Source organism: Nesoenas mayeri, assembly GCF_963082525.1.
Source record: "Nesoenas mayeri genome assembly, chromosome: 6".
Taxonomy (NCBI): Eukaryota; Metazoa; Chordata; class Aves; order Columbiformes; family Columbidae; genus Nesoenas; species Nesoenas mayeri.
The window spans coordinates 38,894,809-38,917,397 of NC_137545.1; the positions used below are offsets into that span (position 1 = coordinate 38,894,809).

Below are 22,589 nucleotides of genomic sequence, written 5' to 3' on the forward strand. Positions count from 1 at the left end.
AGATATGGAAGTGGAAAACATCTGAAAGATGGGATTTCTGCCCCACAGGGGTAAAGGTCCAATAAACCACTGGAGTTTGGAAGGGCTCTCTAGCTGTTACAGAAGAGCCACAAGACATGTTAACAAAGACATAAGGAACCACAAGCTTCCTCCCCAGCTTTCCTTCCATTCCAAATCCAGCCAGCTACACTTGTTGAGGGGAGGAGCACAAAGTCCCATTCCACACTATGAATGTGGGTCATCTCTGGGGAAACAGCCCAAAACTTTCCAGTTAATTCTCTCCCGCTAAGGTGCAGCATTAGCAAAGCAACTGAGATTTACTGAAATTATTAGAAAAGCTGGAGATGTGCAGGGTGTGTTTATATATCACATCTTTCCAAAATACCAACACATATTCACATGTTTGTAAATGTCAATTCTGCACAGGGACACTGTGATCTAAAGGGGCTGCAATGGGTGATCATACATTCTGAACCACTTTTGAACTATGAAGAAATAGTTCTCATTTTTTTTATCATGTCCTGTGACATGACAACTTATCATAATGTAATACAGAACATTCTCCAACAAAACCAGTCTCCAAGGAGTCTACCAACTTAAAGTGATACATGCCCCAGTTACTAAAACACCAGCTTTACATGATTAAACACAAAAGCTGGTTACTAAGTTACAATTGTTTTGTATGTCTAAGGACATGAAATGAAAATATTTGTACTCAACAAACTGCAAATACAACGTGCTCACTAGAACACAACTATCCAAGCTGGAATTTAAGAAGAATATAAGTATTAATGCTTTTTAATCCCCCCAAAAGCCATATAAGACATAAAATAATTAAAAGCCTGGTATGTGCTGAATCGCCAGATCAATTTTTACAGTATATAGAAGCAATAAAATTAATGGCTTGAGCCAATTTTCTTTGCTTATGATAGCCAACTGCATCGCACCATAGAAAAGCACTGTCTCAGCTAGTATTACTTACTCACACATCTGTTATCATCTATCAGCACTCTGTCCCCTCGACATGAACAGTTCACTCGTCCGTCAGGAGTCAGAAGGCATAAATCATGACAACCTCCATTCATTTGTGCACAAGGAGATAACTCGCCTGAAAAACAAATGATAAAAGATGAACTCTGCTTTATTAAATTTGCTTCAATGGACGATGTCTTTGAGAGAGCAAAGATCACCGTATCTTGGATTCATGGGCAATTGATTCAAGTTTTATCAGTCAGATGAAAATGTCAGCATGCCTCAGATGTTAGCACACTGAAGATAAACAAATGGAGTTACCTTGAATATAATAATTTTTAAACCCCACAACACTCTAAACTGCTGATACTTTACAGGAAACGATTTAACTCCTATCAAATATGCATCAAGTCCATAGCAGAAAATGACAATTCAATAACATTTATATACTTGTGGAAGAGGTTATATCCCATCTTTTGTTAACAGTTCCTACAATAAAAATAACTTATGAAACACCATAAAATGTTTTAAACTTATGTAAAAGCAAGTAAAACTCTTGAAATGAATGATACTGGAGTTAATAAAATAGTGTATCTTTCTTTTTAACTTACAACTGTTAGTATCATTGGCAACAGCAATAATGCCCATTGGCTGATGCGGGATATCAGAACGAAGAACTTTGGTATCTCCTCCTGTGTATTTACTGGAACGCAGAATAGCTCTCCTCACTCCATCCGACCAGAAGATATAATCATCATATACAGCCAGGCTGAGAAACGTACCTGGTCCAGATTTAACAATTACCTAAAATACGTAAGTACAGAAGAGCAACATGAGAAGGAATGTTGCTGCTGAATAAGAAGTTTAAAAGTGTAACACAAACTGTGACTTGCATCGCTTCATAGTTTGAGACAAAACATTTAATTCTGCTATACTTACACCATCTGAAAAAAATGAGATAACAGCATTTAAATTGGTTAAAAGGATGCTAGAAGGCTCCAAATTTCAAAAATCTGTAAGTAAAAAAGCAGGGTTTATCTAAATGTGCTTGTGAAAATACTGACTCAACACAGTACCTTCCTAATAGCCTGAACAGAAAAGAGAACAAGAGGTACTGACTGTAGCGTGGCTGAAAGTCTAAAAATTCTGTCTTTGTGAATCAAAGTAAGAAGCATGTTTCTGAACTGAAGAGCATTTGGTGTGAAACAAAAGCAACCATATAAAGACCCTGTCTTGACCTATTTTATCATGTCTAAACTGATACAAAAATTTTAAGAATATATGTAAAAATTTTAAAAAATTAAGGAAATCTGAAGAAGATATCTCTACCATCCCTTCTGCCTGAACCAGTAGAAGTCAGACTTGTTTTAACACTGAATGATACCAACATTCAGTTATGGCATGTGCTCTAAGTTCTGCTCGTCATTGATGTGGCTGCTTTAATAAAAAGCAAAAATGCATTTCTTTTTTCATAAACAAATCTATCAACCTTGATCCGGAGTATTCAAATTTTACCCTTCCAACAATGTGGTGTTATTAAGAGAAAAATCTTATGACAACTAGAAAAAACAATTGGGGGCAGGGGAAGAGGTTAAAGACAGAAGAAGAAATAAATTGGGTCCTTGAGGACACTTGTGAGTTTACTGATTCCCCATTGCTGTTTCTACAAAATAAATGACAATAATTTCTAGTCTAGTTTTAAGTTGGGTTTTGTGGAAGAACAATGACAATTACTGCTATACCCTACTAAAAATAATAATGCTTTTTTTTGGTTGATATTAAATGTCACAATTATCCTGAATAAAGACTGTTTTTCCATCACTGTCATATCACTAATGCATGAATTTGCTTTTTGTTTACTGTATCTTTCAAAAATACCTTCAGAATAACTTGGATTGCAATCACATAGCAAAAGATACCAAGGACATACAAGAATACCATAGTTACAGAGAACAGTAAGTTCCTATTTCCAGAGAACTGTCAAAGTGAGATGCAACAAAATCAGAAGTGCTTCCTCGTCAAGATTTCATTTTTATTTCTCCATTAAGATATTGAAAATCAAATTGCAATGCTAAATTTGCAGTGTTCCAGCTGCTACTAAGATTTGCAGTTCAGCTGAATAATGTATTAAGCAACTTCTTAACAGGCCTGTACTTTTCAGTGCCACTCAAACGGAAAGCATGCATCTCTGTAAATTATGAGTATATTAACCAGGTTCTTTGCAACTACATGTCTATTAATTGCACAATACTTATTTTCAACATCATAAATGATGATGACCAACTTCAGCTAATGTTACATTTATGTCCATCTCCTAGAATTTCGTGGGATCTTGAGAATTTATAAATAATCTTGTTCTCCACAGCCTTGGAGATAATTTTTATCTTTTCATTAATTCCTTCTTTCAATTCACAGAATCACAGAATGTCAGGGATTGGAATGGACCTCGAAAGCTCATTCAGTCCAGTCCCCCTGCCGGAGCAGGAACACCCAGATGAGGTTACACAGGAAGGTGTCCAGGCGGGTTGGAATGTCTCCAGAGTAGGAGACTCCATAACCCCCCTGGGCAGCCTGGGCCAGTGTCTGTCACCCTCACTGGCAAGAAGTTTCTTCTCAAATTTAAGTGGAACCTCTTGTGTTCCAGTCTGAACCCATTACCCCTTGAACCCCATTACAACCATCCAAGCTTACTAAAACATCTGCCTGGCTCCATCCTCCTGACACTCACCCTTTACATATTTATAAACATTAATAAGGTCACCCCTCAGTCTCCTCCAAGCTCAAGAGACCCAGCTCCCTCAGCCTTTCCTCACACGAGAGATGCTTCACTCCATCATCTTCATGGCTGCACTGGACCCTCTCCAGCAGTTCCCTGTCCTTCTGGAACTGAGGGGCCACAACTGGACACAATATTCCAGGTGTGGTCTCACCAGGGCAGAGTAGAGGGGCAGGAGAACCTCTCTGGACCTAATAACCACCTCGCTTCTAATCCACCCCCGGTATCATTGTGCCACAAGGGCACAGTGCCATGGTCATCCTGCTGTCCACCAGGACCCCCAGGTCCCTTTCCCCTACACTGCTCTCTAATAGGTCATTCCCCAACTTATACTAGAACCTGGGGTTGTTCCTACCCAGATACAAGACTCTACACTTGTTATATTTCATTAATTTTTTCCCTGCCAACTTGATATGGCACCAAGAATAAGTTCCACCTAGGCAACCAAGGCCGGACACCAAAATAACTCAGCAAACAGTCCCAAACCACGTGTTGTATCAGTGTCAGTTACCTGCTCAGCTCACACAAATGTGAGGATATTATTTTCACTGATTTGGGAAATCCTAAAAAGAAAGCCACTCAATGTCAATGGAGTGAACTCCTTAGAAAATACAATGATTATGCAGAGGGATATTTCACTCTTCTGGTTCTGGTCTTTTCCAGGCAAATGTTCACAGGAAACAAAGATTCTTTTTGATCAGACTTGCAAGAAGAAAACAAACAAACAAAACCCCACAACAAAAACCAGAACGCTCCTGCTACAACTAACGTATTTGTATTGCTGAACAGAGAAAATTAAAAAATCCACCACAACTTCCCTTTTAGTATCATTAATTTCCAAGATTATCCACACTATTCTATCTGCTTTTTAAACACAGAAAGAATGAATTGGTTAAAAGCCTTGAACCTAAAATTAAACTATTGTCACAGTTAATATCATAATAGGGGGAACAGAAGAGGCAAAACATGATTAAATTAAATGTTTAGGTGGTAAACTGTGTGTGTTGTGCTAACAATATCAATTTTTACTAGCATTTCTTGTTTCTCTACTACTACTTCTTCTAGTCTTATTTAACAACATCACAGGGAAGCAGTAGAAACTGATGAAATAATATCTGTATGGAGAGTAGGCTCAATTTTGTTTTATTTGTAGACAACCATCCAAGCTTACTAAAACATCTGTCTTCTAGCTGACAGTATTTTCCTTCGGGTCAGTTTTCACATCTGATTATTTATTAGTATTAACATATAGAGAGTACAGCAATTTGGTTCGTCAACTCAGAATTGCATTCGGGACCTGCATCTTTTTGTAACCACTCATGTTCAGACCTTAGTGAGAATCTTTTCTAAAACTTATTAGTACATTCTGATTTTAATGGGGTTAGACATGCAACATTTCTAATTGTTAATATCTTGCACGATTTCTCTCTCTTCTGGTTACCATGGCCAATCTCACTTCTATCCTGCCATAGTGAGTTATTCAGGCACTTCTCAAGGTAAAATGATGTAATCATTAATATTATCCAAGAATAGACCAAAAATCAGTTTGCTGTCCTCAGTCATACTTGTACTACAAATAAAATAATGATATGTCTGAAAAGTAATTTTAGGTGTCAATCATATATGCGATCATATATGCACAGCCAAACCTTTTAACTTCCACTTCTGCATTTACTAGACTGAAGAACAGATCCGATAAAATGATAACACAAGCTGAACACCAACTCCGGAACTTGTTTGATTGCTTAAATACAGAATTCCAACAGAATCAAGTCATGTATTCTAGAAATGGAAAGTTATAACTACTGGAAAGTTGCAATTACTCAAATAATATAATTACTGGAGACACCCCTAAACCTATACTCATTTTAACCTGTAGGCTCACAAAACTGTAACTGACACCAAAACATTCCAACCTTGATGTTAGAAAATTACTGGACTTCTGTTTACAGGAAATTAACTATATTTCTGGCTTCTCCACAAGCAAAATGTTACAGAACACTCCAACACTGAAGAAGAAAAGGGAAAAAAAATAAATAAATAGCTCACCATTTATTGGAAAAATAAATCCAAAACACAAAATCAGCTTCATTTGATGATGACCCAGACTCTGTGTTCATGAGCAAAATATTATAACAAAAGCACTCAGCAGCTAGAACCAGCTGTACCCAAAATATTAAGTCCAACTAAGGGCAGGAGGAAAAATGGAAGAAAAAGAGGGATGGATTGTGAATTAACAATTGCCTATTAAAAAACCAAAAAACAAAAACCAACAGGAAGATCTCACAGAGCAGAACAAAGACTATATCTTAACAAAAGTAACAAAAACTTTATTCCAAACCGAAAAGAGTACTCCAACAACTAAATGCTAGTATTAAAATACCAGCTTAACACAAAATCAATAAACTCTTACAATCCACTTAAGCGAGTCAATTCAATATTGCTAAATTATTTTCTACCCATTCATTGTACTACATTATTGCAGTGAGTAGAACAAAGAAAGAAGCTGCCACCTGGAATAAAATACATTATATTACATTAGCAATTCATTTTCTACTATACAATTTCTACTTTTGTTGAAAACAAGGGAGCATAGACAGTGAGGAAAAGGTTCATCTATTTAAACTGTTTTTGAGAGGTGTTTGATGGACATTGCTGAAACACCCTAAAGAATCTCCGATCACCAAAACATTGGAATGATTATTACTTGTTTTATTCTAATGTTACAGAAACCAGAGCAACTTCATTTTTTTAGTACGACAATCCCCATCTAACTAATGCAAGAAAAAAAGTGCCTTCAGAACCCCAGAAACACACACAATTCTGTTTCAAAGCTCACAGCAGGTGAGAACTCAACTCAGATCAGTATTTTTGACAACAGAGTTACTTGGTTCTCCCTCTACAGGTATTGGTGTAGGAAAACTAAGAGCAGTACAGCCTTGTATAGGTAACATGCTCAAGGTCCCAAAAAGCCTTCAGAAGAACACACTGGGCTCAGCTTATTGTTTTCAGGAACTTTTTTTCTTTAATATATTGGGGAAGAGAGTTTACGTGACAAAGCCAAACCAAGAGACAATATACTAAGAAAGCTAGAAAGTTCAATGTTCAACGGCTGAGAAAATTGAGTAACCAGTTTGTCCTCGTGATGCAAAGTGAAAGCCAGAGGTTTGATAAAATGGTAGGATTTGGTCACGGTTTCTGAAAGGAAGACTTCATGAAATACAAGAAATGTAGAGCTAAACATGCAACAAAATTGTGAGCACAAATCAACTACCACCAGTATAGTCCAAGTAAAAGGTCTACTTGAGCTGAAACTAATAGATTGTTGAAGGACCAAAATGTATTATAATAAAAGAGTAATGGACTGTGGTTGAATATATCTGAAAATGAAGAGATAAAAAATAAATAAAAAAAATATTTATAGACTAAAACTCAAGCATTAGGCAAAAGAAATTCTAGTGCATTCAGGAAAGTTTGGCAGTGGAAGGACAATCATAACCATCCTCCGTAAAGCTGATCATATCTCTACCTCTTCTACTGAAGTTACTTCTACTTATTTTTTTTCAAGCTGATACAGATCTTTTAGGACAGTGATGTTTCAAGCTCAATACCAAAGCAAATAGATTTTGTGGTGAGGTTCTGCATCTCCAGAAGGTCATCCAGAAACTGGAATGTGTTGAGTAAACAGAGCATTACTTGTAGTACAGAAGCATTTTCAGTTTTAAATCTAATATACAACTAATATTAAGAGAAACTTAAGCAACTAGTGACCTTTCTGTAACATTTCCATTTTAAAGATGCTAACAAATGCAAACAAATAGATTTACAATGAGTATGTTTGGGAGTTTTGTTTTACTTACATATCTTTGCGATCCATCATATTCACACCTCTCAATTTTTCCCAAGCTTCCATCTGAAAAGTAAAGTTTCTCTGCCCTATGATCAATGGTAAGTCCATTTGGTGTCAGAATATCTGTACTAATGATAACCTGTGCATTTTTGCCTGAGAGGGTAGATCTCATGATGCTTGGGAGCTGCTCATTCCAGTTAGTCCAAAACATTAAGCTGTATTAAAATCAAAATAACAAATAAAACCATAAGATACATTTTATAATTTAATTCTCTATGAAATGAGCAACAGAAAAAACATATACTTTCATAGACAATTATGAATGGTATCTATAAATAATTGTGATAAGGTGAATAAGGAAACATGATTGCCAATATCCTAGAAATTATAGTAGTTTCCTAGTTCATTAACTTGTTTACGAGTACAGATTTTTTTTCTCTTCATGGGTCTATTCAATTCTGATCACATCTCTATGCTAATATACCACTACAGATAGATATAAGCTGTTTAACAATATAAACTTAATTCTGCTAATGTATATATTAGTAATTTCTAACAGTGAAATTAATCTGCAGCTTTTTCCATATTAAAACTGTCATACAGACTGAAGGACTGGTACGCAGAAAGTTGATAATGGGCAATCAAGTGACCTTAATCTGCTCTGCAGGAGACACAATCAGCTCTTGCTCCTGTTAAAATAGTGTTGGACAAAATGTTACGGAAAGACATGTGGATGTAATTTATACGCTAATCAGAACCTGTGCATCTTCTCATTTTAATCTCCATCGATATTTAGTTGGTTTATTTATGATACCTAAATAAATTGTATCTTACAATACAGCATAAACTCTTAATTTGTTTGAACACTACGTGAAGTCACACATGGAAATAACCTCCTTAACTACCCCACGCAACACTGTACTTTCAGCTATCACAAATTAAAAATAGAACATAATAAAGCAGAAATGTAGCTGAGCCTCCCCAAAGGGGAGTCAGTTACAAGAAACAGAAAAAAACAGTTTGCCTTTCTTCCAGAATTAACAAGGAAGATGAAAGCAACTCAAGATTTTTAAGACACTTATTAGCAAAAGGGTGAAGTACAAATACAAAGCCTCCTATTATCTTACTAGGAAACAAAGTCTTCCTGAAAGTGGCAGGAAGGGAACTAAGTTAGACCTCTTTCCAGGATGTTGTCCACAAGCACTGTAAATGTACATCTCTTGTCATACGATGTTATACAACACTGATCTTCAAAATATACACATGGGCCTATCAATGTGCCACACAAGAAACTCAGATTCCTTTTGGTAAATGCTTATTTTTTTTCTTATTTAAGCAATGAAAGTAACATCTTACAAAATAAATCAGTAAAATGATCAGTCTTGATAATTTGCATTTAGTTCACTTTCCTTAAAAACAGCTTGAATTTTTTTAATATTCCAAGAAAATGTAACATTTGCTCTGAAACATAAAAACAGAGAAAATGTTGCATCTTAACTATGCAGTTGCTTTAACAAAAAATAATACGAACATCTGTCTCCTAAACTCAAAAATCTACTTAACCTTCATAGGGTTCAGCAGTATTAGCTGACTATGAAGCAGAGAAGCATTTCTGTGTCCTTGACATTAGGCAAAAATTTAAACCTGGTAAGAAAGATATAATACATACTTTTGACATTCGTCTAGAGCTAATACGTGCGGATGATCATCTTCAGACATTGTAATCACTGCTTCCCGGTTGAAAGCTCCTCGACGTCTTTGATCAACAGTGTGTCTTGTGATGGAGGATGTGGTTGAACTGGTCCAATAGAGAGTGTCCCAAGCCCTGTGATACGCAAGTCCCTCCACTGACCCAACATCTGCAAACATAGTTACAGACAGAGCAAATAAAACTCCTTCTAACAAGACGTTTTTCTTTTTCCTTGAAGATGATCCTGTAGAATCACAGAGTTCAACTATTTCAGCCTATTGACTGTCAATTCTTTTATCGTTTCACCTGTTTATTTTTTTATTGGAATCAAAGTATTTTTACTTTACTAATAAATTTAAATAAACAAACATAGTGTACAAAATCACTATTAATATCCCTGTAATATATTTCTCAATTCTAACACTCATTAAATTAATATTAGTACAGTGTCCCCAGATAGTACATTAGAAGTAATAAGCATTTATTCAAGACAGTATTAATTTAGTCACAACTTCAAACATCATTTAAGCCAAATCTTGTCCATTAATTACTTGTATTATTTAGCATTATCATTCTATGTATTTTCTAACACAGATACACATTACATTAATAGGGATCAAAGTATCCTGTTGTTATTAACTGTAGAAGCTTTTTTGAACCACCTGAAAAATACTGAAAAAAGACCAACTCTGAAAGTCTGAGCAGCAATACATCATTTCAATAAGCCACACTAACACATTCATTCTACATAAAAAACCCTGTGAGCTAGAAACAAAAGCAAATATTAATAAGCAGGTAAAGCATATATTTAATGTCCAGAAAAGATAAATTGTATCTGCTTCCAATATATAAAAGTGACAGGCTGTGAGAAATAGGAATAATTATTTCCTACCATTACTTTTGAATTACTACAGAAACGTTCGTTGATTACTTCACTTATTATTTTGTTAGAAAAAAAAATAATTTTAGATCAGAAGGTTCATACAGCTTATTAATGAGCTACAGAAGGCAAAAATCTAGAAATATAATAAGGATTAAATTATGCTGGTTACTACAACTTACATTCGGTTTGCTGGGAGATATAACTTTTACCATGCAATTCATATACACAGCACAGAAAGTCCCAAAATAAGCTTGATCACACTGGAAGTGCTAACCCTAAATCAAAACTATGAGGCAAATAAATCAAAACTGTGGAACAAACAATTACATATCAGTTCTTTTATGTTTCTCATCCTAAAACACTTGGTTAATCTCCGACTACATTTTCATGACTTATCTGAAGTGTCAGTGACTTGTCTTAAAGAAGAAAGAATAGAAAAAATGAATGACGCTCCTTAAAGGGAGGTGAATATACATAAAAACAGCTTTCCTACTTATGAAGGAGAATTTATGAGAAGATATATTCAGCACACTTCCGAGTAACTCAAAAGAGTGACCGAGTGTAACTTTAAAAACTGTATTGAAGGCAACTTGAAAATTACAAAAAACACTTCTGATCATTGCAGAGACAACCTTTAGATAAGAATTCTGGTTTTCTGAAATATAAGGAGGTTACAAGTATTCATTCTTCAAATACAATATTTAGTTGTCTTATTAATTTACTGTCAATTTTAAACATTAAGAACATGAGATGCCGCAATGGTTTTAATTTTTGCTCCAGAAATCACCTACTGAAGTCAAAGATAATCAGTTATTTCAAACATCATGACAGAGATGTGCAAACACCTACTGAAGTAGTTTAAAACTGTTTGGAATACGTCTGAATGCAGGTTTATTAGGAACTATGGTTTATGTCGTTTCTGGGTATGTCTGTCTGTATTGTGAACTGAGACTCAGTTGCTTCAGTCTTGGGTCTCGCACCCCTCAGCCCCCACATCACTTTATACCAGGGGAACCTTCTGAAATGAAACAACTAATTCCTTCCAAAACATAACCCAAGTAATTCTTCTGGCAAAAATTCGCTTCTCCTTCTGAAAAACAAAATCTCTTTTGGGAGTATAAACAAGACCACACCAGGTTTTGTTCCTTTTGCCTACAGACACTCTACAATCTCTACACGTCAAACACACCTTAACTTTCTCACGCTAAGCTTCAGGACATGTAAAAAATATTCCTTACATCATAATATCAAAATATCCATCTTAGGACTGATATACAGCCAGCACACAACTTTAGGTAGCATAAGCCAGAAAAACTAAACAAATAATATTGGTCACCTCTTGCAAATCTTCACTAACTGAAATGAAAGTTTAGTGTGATAAACGAGGAATACAATTCTAACTTAATCTACTAATTTCCACTAAAATGATATTCTAAATCCCAATCTACCACTACTTAAAATTCTCTAAATTAAAAATCACACTCTTAGGTATAATTTGGATGACGCTCTTAGATAGATGGTTTAACCCTTAAGTTTCTCTGTGTGGAGTCAGGATTTGGTCTCAACAATCCTTGTGGGTCCCTCCCAACTTGGGATATTCTGGATTAATGACAGAAAAAAAATTACAGAAGATGTATGGACATTTTCTGAGCAATTCTGCACTTTATTTCTAATGAACAAATCATCAGAGCGTTTATAGCACTACTTTTACCTTTCACAGCTGTGAATGGCAAGTATTGCCTCATCTTTATTATGTAATCTCATGAATTTCTATGAACTTGAGCTTTGTTCCTTGTCTGAATCTGTCAAGAAATTTGAAAGCAAACTGTTTATAAAACATAGCCTAAAACTCTTCTGTAGTAGACGACAGATAATGATGTTGTTCCTGCCACAGCTAAATGTGAGGAACTAGAACACAACTAGAATGATAACTGTGCTCTTCAAATATTAATACAAGATGCATAGGTTTACTCGTAATTTCTATGCTCGCAAGAACTCCATTTTTCTGCAGTAATCAGAAAATACAGCTTCATGTACCTAAACTGGACCAACACATCACACTGCAAACTCCAAATCGAGGTCTGTAAATAGTGACAGAAGAACGTTTAATTCAACATTACTATTTATAAATAGTAATTTATAAATTTTCAGAAAACAGAATCATTGAAAATTATGCCATATATGGAGGCAAGCAAACTTCTAGCATATGGATCAAAAAAATGCATCTTCCTCTTGTTTTAATAAAATATCTAAAATGTGCAGTTTTGAAAAACCTTGCCATATATATATATATGTTCTGACTGAAGCAGAACTAAACCAAAGCATTCAACAAAGCATATTATTTGAAATAGAACAGCAGCAACAACTTTAAAAGAAAAGAAAGAAGCAAAGGTTAAAAAAAAACCAAATAAACAAAAAGACCCTAAAAAAATGAAACCACAAGAAATCTCGATCATAATGGGAATTTCAATTATAAACACTGTGACTGAAAAAAATAGATAAATCTGAAAATAACCCAGCAACAGAATCAGGTTGTGAAAGCTGCCTAAAATCATATATCTGATATCCGTTTACCAAAACGTTTTATCACAAATAAAACTTCAGGACCTGGTATATGTACATGTGCTTTTAAAGAAGAAGAGAGGGCTCCTTAATAGATGATCACATCTTTGAGCAAATTAAGTCTGAAACTATCAGAAAAGTTCAGCTGCCTAGCCTGTGGATGAGAAGGCCTTCATAAATACCACACACAGAAAAAGATCACAGTAACTTTTTTTTACTAAAACAGGAAAAAAAAAAAAAAAATCATTCAGAGGACGTCAATTGCCTTATATGACAAGAAAAAAACCCACTAATTAAGTATAAAACTGTCTGCTGCAAACACATGCTGTGTGAATTTGCTTTGCTCCACCCAAAGTATCCATTTTGAAGGATTTATACCAAGCACTCTCTTTTTGCCAATAAGCTTTGATCATGATCCTTACCTATGGAATTGAAAACTCTACTAATGCGGAAGAGAATAAATGAAAATTTTTAGAAACCTGTAAGTAACGTGGTTTGAAAGTCAATGGCGTAACACCTAGAGAGTAGGTGCTAAAGCAATCCAAGATTTACGTAAATTCTTACAACAGAAAATACAACTAAGTTTGTTCCTATTAGCATGTACTAAGGAGTCACCGTCCCTGCAGGCTTTTAAAGGGCGTTTAGATGAGGTTCTTAGGGACAAGGTTTAGTGCTAGAGTTAGGTTATGGTTGGACTCGATGATCCTGAGGGTCTCTTCCAACTGAAATGGTTCCATGGTTCTCTTGTACGTAGTACAAGTTGGACGAAATATCATCAGTACGCTACTCAGGCAAATCTTCAGCGTAATAAGTTATTTGTGCTAATACTATATGTTTTGATTTTATATTGGTTAGTGAAGAATCCCCAAATTCCTATAAATCCTTTTCCCAATGATAAAACCGGTGGGAACTGAGGAGAGAAACAGACCTAGAAACGGTGCTGTAGCCACTTTCAGGTGGTTCCTTAAAACTAAAACGTCCTCACAACTCCATATTTCCACAGAAGATTCCCAAGCAACTGCATTCTAGTATTATATCACTACCAGCAGTTTGCACTGATATTAATTCGTACTTATTTCAGACTTCCTTAAAGAACAGTGCCTTTTTTTAAAAAGAAGTTAATCTATCATTGGATATTCAGTTACTATAAATGTATGAGAAAAATGTACTCCTCCTATCTGGTGCTACAGTTGGGGGATTCAGTTCCAAAATCTACTGAAATAACCAAAATCAGCAATTTGTTTACTCTCAGCCGCATATTTTCACAGCATCATGTAATATTCTGAATTAGTAAAGCATAAAGAAACTGGAAATGAAAAGAAACACATTTGTTTCACTGACATATTGAATTAAAACACTGATGGCATTAGATGCCTACAGCACTGATTAAATTTATTCTAGCCATGAAGCAACAGTTTGTGATTTTCACATGAATAGCATACTTAAATGAAAGGAACATTAATACAATATGATATTAATATACAAATACTCACATTATTCACCTGCCACTGACATTCTGAATTAAATCAGTAATGGGGTGTATAACTGATTAAATATCTACACAAGAGAATGCAACAGCTTATGATTTACAAAGGCAATGGTAGAGTGATCACATCATTACGTTGCCAAACGCTATCTATCACTTTTACTGAGCTTAACGAAGATGGATTGCATCCCACAGCTGAGACGCAGCCTATAAATATTGTCACGCTGATCTTCATCTGACTTTCCCAGGGAACAGACAAGCAACAAATCAATAACTGAAGAATCCAGATTAAAGCTCCCTCATTATTGCAAACAGAAAATAAAAATACTAAAGGACACAAAGCTTTAATTATCCAATAGTTTTTGCCACTGACTTTTGGTAATGTATATACTATTTCTCAGTTTCCTAGATTTTTATCTCCTACCTTCAACTTTTAAAATTCTCCAGAAAGTTTACAGTCAAAACTTTTCCAGTTGTACCAGTTCAATTACATTTTTCCTTTAATCTCATATTTTTACCAACTCCTTTTCTTTAGTGAAGTCGTAAAACAAAAACAACTGTCAACATCAAATTTTGAATACTGAAAAGCCATCATCGTAATAAAATTGAGAAAAAACAGCACTTTAATATCAGAACTTTGGAGAAGGCTTTAATGTTCAGTACTTAACATGAAACATCTGCTCGAACTTTATTCTCTGAATCGGTTTTCACAATTTACCTTTCAGGATCCAGCCTGACAATTGTGATACCAGACTGGTCACAGGAGATGCTGCTGCTTTCTGGTCTCAGCTTGTTTGTTAAGATTACGGTACTAGATAACAGGTGGTCATCATTTGATCTGAGGTGAAAAGAACTCCGCACAAGCAATGGATATAACCATTCCATAGTTGTTCCCTGCCAGCTTACTGACAAAAACCACGTCAACAAAGATGTAAACCTGCAAAATTCTGTCCTCCGTTATCCTACATATAACTTACTCCTTGATTATGTTTAGGGACTGTCTCAGGGTCAGCAGGAAATATGTAGCAAAGGAATAAGGATGCATCACATGCTTAAGGAAATATACAGAACTCAATTTAGAAATACAATAGTATTTTGTATAACTGTAAAATATAACCCTTCCAGTATATTAATAGTTCAATATGTCATTACTAGGTAAAAAAATTACATCGTAACTTCAAAATAGTTGAAGTATCCATGTAAAAGAGGCTTTAAAAGCAGTGGAAAGCTAAGATATAGATATGAAGTATTTTACTTAGTTTTTTAAAAAATCCATGATTGTTATGGAAGATTTTTGTTCCTAATTACGAGAGCTCACATTATCTTTTTATACCACTCAGCCTCACCACCTTCAAATCAATAAAAATTAACATTTCCATGAGAATGACTACCCTAAGACTAATAAGTCTCCTAATAAATACACATAATCACAGATCTTTCTTGTTACTGTTGAAGTAAAACCAAACAGTGCAGGATATTAGAAACATTAACAGCCGAATAGCCTAATAACTTAATAATATTTGCTGGATCCCATTGCTCCTTAGAATAAAACAAAGGAGAAATGTCAAGAGCTGTTCCTCTGTAGAGCTTTTTCTGACAATTCACCAAATACAGTTTTGCATTTTATGCAACTAAGCCACGGCTGTTATGTAAAAGTTTCTATCAGCAAATATTTCCATCAATAAAAAACGAAAGGCAATATGGAAAGTTGAAGCAATCACAAAAAATATCAATTCTTCACAAATAACCTCAAGTTTAATACGCAGAAGCACCTTTTAGAATACCGAGGTAGGGAACAGTTGGGACACGTGGAACTCAAAGATCCGTGTATGGCAGCGTCCATCACAAATACATTTCAGAGTTTCAGACCAGGAACAGCTCAACAAAGCAGGAAATGTGCAGAAATACGTATTTCTAGAATAACAACTTCTTAAAAAAGAGTCAGTAAACTTTATCCACCTCCAGTAAGTTATTTACTGTACAGCTCATAGACCTTACCATTAATGACAGTATCAAGATACATCCAGAAACAATATGTAGTCAGAATCTAGACACTATGGTTTTCACTAACAAGGCTGCAGTGTTAATAACAGATTTTAGGTTTTGCCATATAAGTGTCCTAGACTTAACAGCCACCTCTCACTTTTACTCCTTTAAAAAGTGAAAATCACTAGACCTATATTCCAATGTATACAATTAGGAATCCAATTCATTCATGTAATGAAAAGCAAAACTATTAAAGTATTAATTTTTAACAGACAAAAAACTTCTTTCCTGGAGAAGAAAGCTCCAAAACTAAAGAGACGTCATACAATGTACCAAATTTAATGCTCTGTAAGAGAAATGGGAACATAAATGCCTTTTTGACAGTTAAATTGGACCCATTTAGTTAGAAAGAATAGTAGCACACATTGGAACACCTTTAAAAGATTCAGATTGTAAAAAGCCTTACAATACATCACAGGATCTGACACTTTATGTTAGCAGTGAAAAGACTTTTGCCTTTACAGACACTAGTGCCTCAAGTTCAAAACAGAAGCACCATTTTTTTTTCACATAACACTTCCTTTTATGCTGTGAAAGATGTTACACCGGCAAAAGTCTCAGTGCCGTTGTTTACACAGCTCATTCAGCTCATCTTCATACTTTTTCCTCTTTTTCATTTGCTTTTTTTTTTGCCTTTCCTTCACCTTTTCTCCTCTCTCTTTAGCTTTTTTCATTGGTCTTCTGTCTAATGTTGTACCACTACATTTAACCTACTTGAATGCTGCACTGCTTTTCTACAGACGCATTGAGGCAGGCTTTGGTTAATGAAAATATTATCTCTACCTATGAATTTAAAATAAACAAATAAATAAAGGTATTCCTTGTATAAACAACTTAAAGCAACCAAAAGCAGTCTCCAGAAATGCTATGAGGGAGCTTCTCAACTTAGTCATTAAGCAACATGTCACCTACTGTCTAAATCTTAATTCTTAATCTCTGTTTTTACTGGAAGTTGGCTCACACAGACGGTTTATCAGAGAGACGGTTTAAGGTGGTCTCTTCACTGTTCTCAGTTGCTAGATATTTCAGACTTTTTCAGAGCTGATGATACGCGATGTCGTGTTCACCAGGGACAGAAGACGGCAAACAGACGCTTCTCTGGCACTCTGCTGCTAGGCAGGCAGAGTAGGACGGATGGCGAAGTAGAGAAGTTTAGCAGATGGTTTGCAAATCAGGGCTTAATCGTGGATATGATAAAAGAAAAAAACCCCACACATATGTTTATCTCATTCAATAGAATGTATTTTTTGGCTTAATGGGTCAATCCACAGTGGTAGTCATCTTATGCGTAATATGAGAGAAAAAGTTCATCACGCTGATCCTCATGATTCTTATTTAATTAAGGCTCCCATTAGGTGTTTTCTCCCCAGTTCAAAGAATCTACTTTGTGAACAATATACTGTCTTTCCCTGACTTTCTCTGGGTCAGAATGAGACCTCTAATTCCATATAGAAGAAATTTCTATTCAGACCATCGCATCACTAAAAATAAAGTCAACTTTCTGTTTATTGGTTGACAGAAGAAACAACAGTCAATGGAGATGTGCTATGAGAGGGGATAAGCACATGCTACCAAAAACTTTATATATCAAATAGATGCTTGCTTCTGTTGAAACATTTTCATCTTTAGTCATTTCAATCTACCTGCATGGAAGATAAGTCTATTTAGATGTATAAAGATTTAAAGTACTTCATATATGTTTATTGGAGTGCTTTTGAAATGGCTTCCAGTTTGAATGCTACAGAAACTGGTTCAGAAGTTTGAAATAATACAGTAGTTCTGTCTAGAATTGATTAACGACAAAGAAAATAAGAGTAAAACTCTTCACTGGGCTCCCTTTGAGAGGAGAATAGACCTTATTGCTCCAAATGAAACTGATAACATGCAGCAATTTTGAACAAGTCAGATTTCCAAATACCCTCTAACATAACTCTGTGCCTTTAACTGCTACTGATTTCTGTTCTTCCTTTCTGCAAACTGCTCCATTACCTCAGTTTAACTTAGATTTTCAGTAACAAATCGTCCCAGAGAGACGGGCAACAGCTCGAAGGTCTGCTTCTGATATGACAGAACAGAAACCTTTTTTAAATTTTATTCAGAGATGGCTACTCCAATATATGGATTTAAACTCATTGTCACTTTCGGGTAAATTTGTTAGCTTTTCTACCTCCTTTTGTATTTAATGCCTTCTTTCAATTTTCTACAAAGCATACAGTCCATTGGTGGTTAAAATTAAATGAAAAACAACTTTCAAAGTTGGATCTTGTCTGACTACCAGCTGAGTTAGGATTTGATTTGCTGAGGCACTGGTTTTCACAATCAAAAGCTTCAGAAAGTGTACACGAAATGAAAAAATACTCCTTTTTTGCAGAATGAATCCTGCACGATTCCTCAAACTGGAAGAACTATGAAAGTATACATTGGCATAGATTTTCCAAATGCAATTTGTGGTGTTGTGTGCATTTAAACTGTACATGATGCCACTGGAATGAAAGCATGAGTGATGCTGAATCGTTAGATAAATCATCACCCAAAAGAGTAATTGTAGGAAATCACAGTCAAATTTTTTAAAACTGGCAATCAACACACACTCAACCTATAAAGTTAGTTATAAAAATAAGAAACAAAAAGTCCCTACTGACTGACCAAAGGAAATAATGCTCATTTTGTCAGAAGAGCTCAGAGATAGGAAAGAATCTGCTCCAAAAACCTATGCTGCACAAAAAAATCAACGTGTTAGGGTATGGCATACTATGCACGTGCTACACCGTTGTTTCTTCCTGCTGAAGACAGAACCCTATGAGGTGCTGGGTTCTCGGTGAGTTTTGAATCTGATTTTAGTGAACCGGAACAAGTTAGATAAAGTTGTTTATATGCTGTAAATCTACTTTCCCCAAGCCGAAAATGTGTTAGCTAATGGGTTGTTTATGAGTTGCAAATCTGTTCAGCGAGGTGAAAATTTGTCAGATAATGGGTTGTTTATGAATTCTAAATCAATATTCAGTGAGTCGGAACTATGTTAGATAATAGCTTGCGTAAGGGTTGTAAATCTGTTTTCAGTGAACTGGAAACATGTTAGATAATGGGTTGTTTCTGGGTAGTAAATCTGTTCTAGTGAGCTAAAAACATATTAGATAATGGGTTGCTCGTGAGTAGTAAATCTGTTTTTAGTGAGCTGGAAACCTGTTTAATAAAGGGCTCTTTATATATCTTAACTCCAGTTTTAGTGTGCAGAAAAGTTCAGGAATGTGTTAAATTTGAGTGGCGTATCTGATTTCCGTGAGGTAGAAAACCATCACCTAATGGACTCTTTATGAGCAGATCTGCATTCAGTGAACTAAAAATCTGGGACAACAGTATCTTGTATATAATGTACTTTATTTTCTCTATTTAAGTCAAATACTGAGTAAAGGTTTGCATGATTTGTAGACTTCAATTTAACGAGGTAGAAAGGGGTTGTTAGCACCGCACTAGAAATTTCCAATGTGGTTCTGAATCTCTTACTAATAAAGTAAAATTTGCTAGAGATGTGTACTAGTAAGTTTGGAGCAAAAAGACAGCAAAATGAATGTCAAATATGTTATTTTTTAATCCTGCACTGAAATATCATTACTAACATCTCTCAGCTGGATTCGATTTAGTAAGTTCTAAGTATTCACATTCAGATAACAGGGAAATTGGTAAATTTTAGATTTTTATGTCTTCCCATGAAGGGAACCACTGGTATCAACTGGTCTTAACCACTGCTTTTTTCTACATAGGTATCACTGTTGGTCAAATGCTTCCACTATATAAAGCAGCCTCATGAACTGTTTTCTTTTCACAGCAAGAAAAAAGCACGCACAGACTGTGGAAAGGAAGGCTACGTGGTACAAAAATACCAATGAATGACTCAACAAAATGAGTTGAAAATACATGAAGGAGAACAACAAACTAACATATACAGAGATGTGATATCTCTACTAATTTTCAATGAAAAAATAACTGAAACGTTTCTAGAAAACAAACACCACAGTTCACAAATACATCCCAAGCATATACAGTAAATATTTTGCAAGAATACAAAATTTCATCCGACATTCAATTATTCAGAGTGCTGACTCTGCTAATGAAAAATGAAATCAGGCATATTAAGATTACAAGTAGAAACACTTCCTAACAATTTCTTAAAACTATAATTCTCAGCTATGCTTTATGAAACATCTTTATCTCTTGTACAACAACCTATTATAAAGTAATGTGGAATATGTTATTGTTCTTTAAAAAAAACCCAATTTGTACCAGCATCGGTGCTGCACCAGTATCTTTTTCTCCTCTTTGTCTGTTTTAAATGTATAACTTGCAGTTGCTTTTCATGTAATACTTTCAATCTCTTCCTATAATACCAGAGTTAAAACAGTCCTTCTATGTCACCACTGCACATTTCTGTGATCTGTTCATGTCTCTTGTATAGTTAACCCCACCTCTGAATCCATAGGTTTTAACGCTTTCCTGGGAGTAACAAGAACAGCCCGACAATATTTCTTAGTTTCTCTTTATCATATCTTAATATAGATATCATTAATTCCTTTAAAACATGCAGACGTAAAAACTCAAAGTAAAAAGAAGGCTTTGTGTTATATTTGAAAGATACTTTTCCGTTCACTAGGGTCAACAGTTTTCATGAACACAAGTTCAGTGAAGAGGTACATGGTGATAGAATATCCAATAGCAGTTGCAGAATAATATTTCATCAAATTAGAACTGTTTAATTTCTTTGTTTTCTAAAAATAGTTTCATTAATATCCATCAGCAAAGGGCAATATGTTCCACATCAAATGTACTTTCATTTTTCCTAATCGCTTTCTTGTTATTAAACCGCCTGACCTAAACAAACAGCTAAACGTAGCAGCACCACAGGCAACGTAACATATGACATCACAAAATTCAGATGGGAATTATCCACAAAATAAGTAGCAAAAACTATGCAACGTTTGAGACATTTTAGAAAATGCTTAGCAAAATGAACTAAGGCCTACAAAAAACCAGGCAGTACTCAAAAATGACAAGGAAGAGAAGAAACACAGTAAATATACGTATCTGATAACTGACTACAGATGAATGAGGTTTCCTGCATATTTTAGAACAATTAAATCGGAGAAAAAGGCACAAAGGCCCAGAGGCCTTTGAAAAATGGCGGGATGGCAAAAACCAGAACTAAAGGAACTCCCTAACGAAACTCAACTAAAATGGGTTTCCCCAAGCCAGAGAGCCCCAATCCCATTAAGTACGAGGCATGACACTAATGGTATGGAATACGTATATTGATCAGGATGGCTGTCAGTCAGGGTTTGTCCCACACATGTCCCCCCCTCCTCAATGTTTTGCATCTGCAGACAGAAAGCCCAGAAGGACCTTGGTTCCCAGACAAAGGCTGAGATATCAGTAAGTTCTGACATTCTCTCCATTCCAACTCAAAATCACTTTAAAAAGTTACTTGAAGAAAAATATTAATTCTGTCCCGGCTTTTATCTTCTTGTTCTCAAACTAAATCCAAACAACGACTGTACTAGCTACGAAAAAGAGAAATTAATAAGTGCATGAAGAAAATTAACTTGCTTTTGGTCAAACCAGCATAGGCATTTAGCATTAAGGATATATTTCTTACACAGCCGCATTTGGACAAACCACAATAACTTTTTATGTACACCTTGTATTAAAGTTACATTAGACTTTGTTGATAAATAGTTCAGTGCCAGTTGCTCGGAAGATTTTACTGAGATCTTGGCTGAAAATTATGTTTTCTGTCTTGTTGTGAAGACTTTGATGATGGTGTCAATTCCTTGATAGCAGTGTCAGGCTTCAAGTATTCAGAGGCTAAAAAAGTGCCAGGTTTCATACAACTCCTACTAGTGTGGTGAGCAAAGGCATAGTAAACATGCAAAGCTACTGAGTAAGCCTCTACTGAAAAAGGAAAAAATTTGCAGGTTGGAATTTGCCTCTGATTCTCACTGACACAAGTCACTGTTTTGGGGCTCACTACAAGAAGGGTGAGTCAACTCGACACACTGGTCCTAGTATTTTATACTGGGGAAGAGGTATCTTACAGTACTTCACCCCCACTACCTAGAAAAATAAACAACCAACCAATAGGTTCCTGTGGTAAGTGGAATTCTTTCATTTCCAAGTATTGCACAATGAGGTTTTGTTTCAACAGTAAAGCTCCTTAAAATCTCAGTAATACAAATTAAGCTCTGTCATTACCACTTCTGTTTTCCAGTAAAATGCTTCATGTGTTGTAAGACTGTTATAGAATGAATAATAGAATAAGTTGTAATTCTAAAG

At 35.3% G+C, this 22,589-nt stretch overlaps 1 protein-coding gene across 1 annotated transcript in view; it reads right to left on the reverse strand.

Annotated features, from left to right (window-relative positions):
• LRP1B (LDL receptor related protein 1B) overlaps positions 1 to 22,589 on the reverse strand; it is a gene marked incomplete at both ends in the record, with an annotated part of 678,833 nt that overhangs the window by 136,786 nt on the left and 519,458 nt on the right. Inside the window, 4 exons of the mRNA XM_080346793.1 lie at positions 983 to 1,108; positions 1,584 to 1,776; positions 7,609 to 7,813; positions 9,268 to 9,457. Of these exons, the coding sequence (XP_080202919.1) occupies positions 983 to 1,108; positions 1,584 to 1,776; positions 7,609 to 7,813; positions 9,268 to 9,457 (714 nt within the window). The remainder of the gene's footprint in view (positions 1 to 982; positions 1,109 to 1,583; positions 1,777 to 7,608; positions 7,814 to 9,267; positions 9,458 to 22,589) is intronic.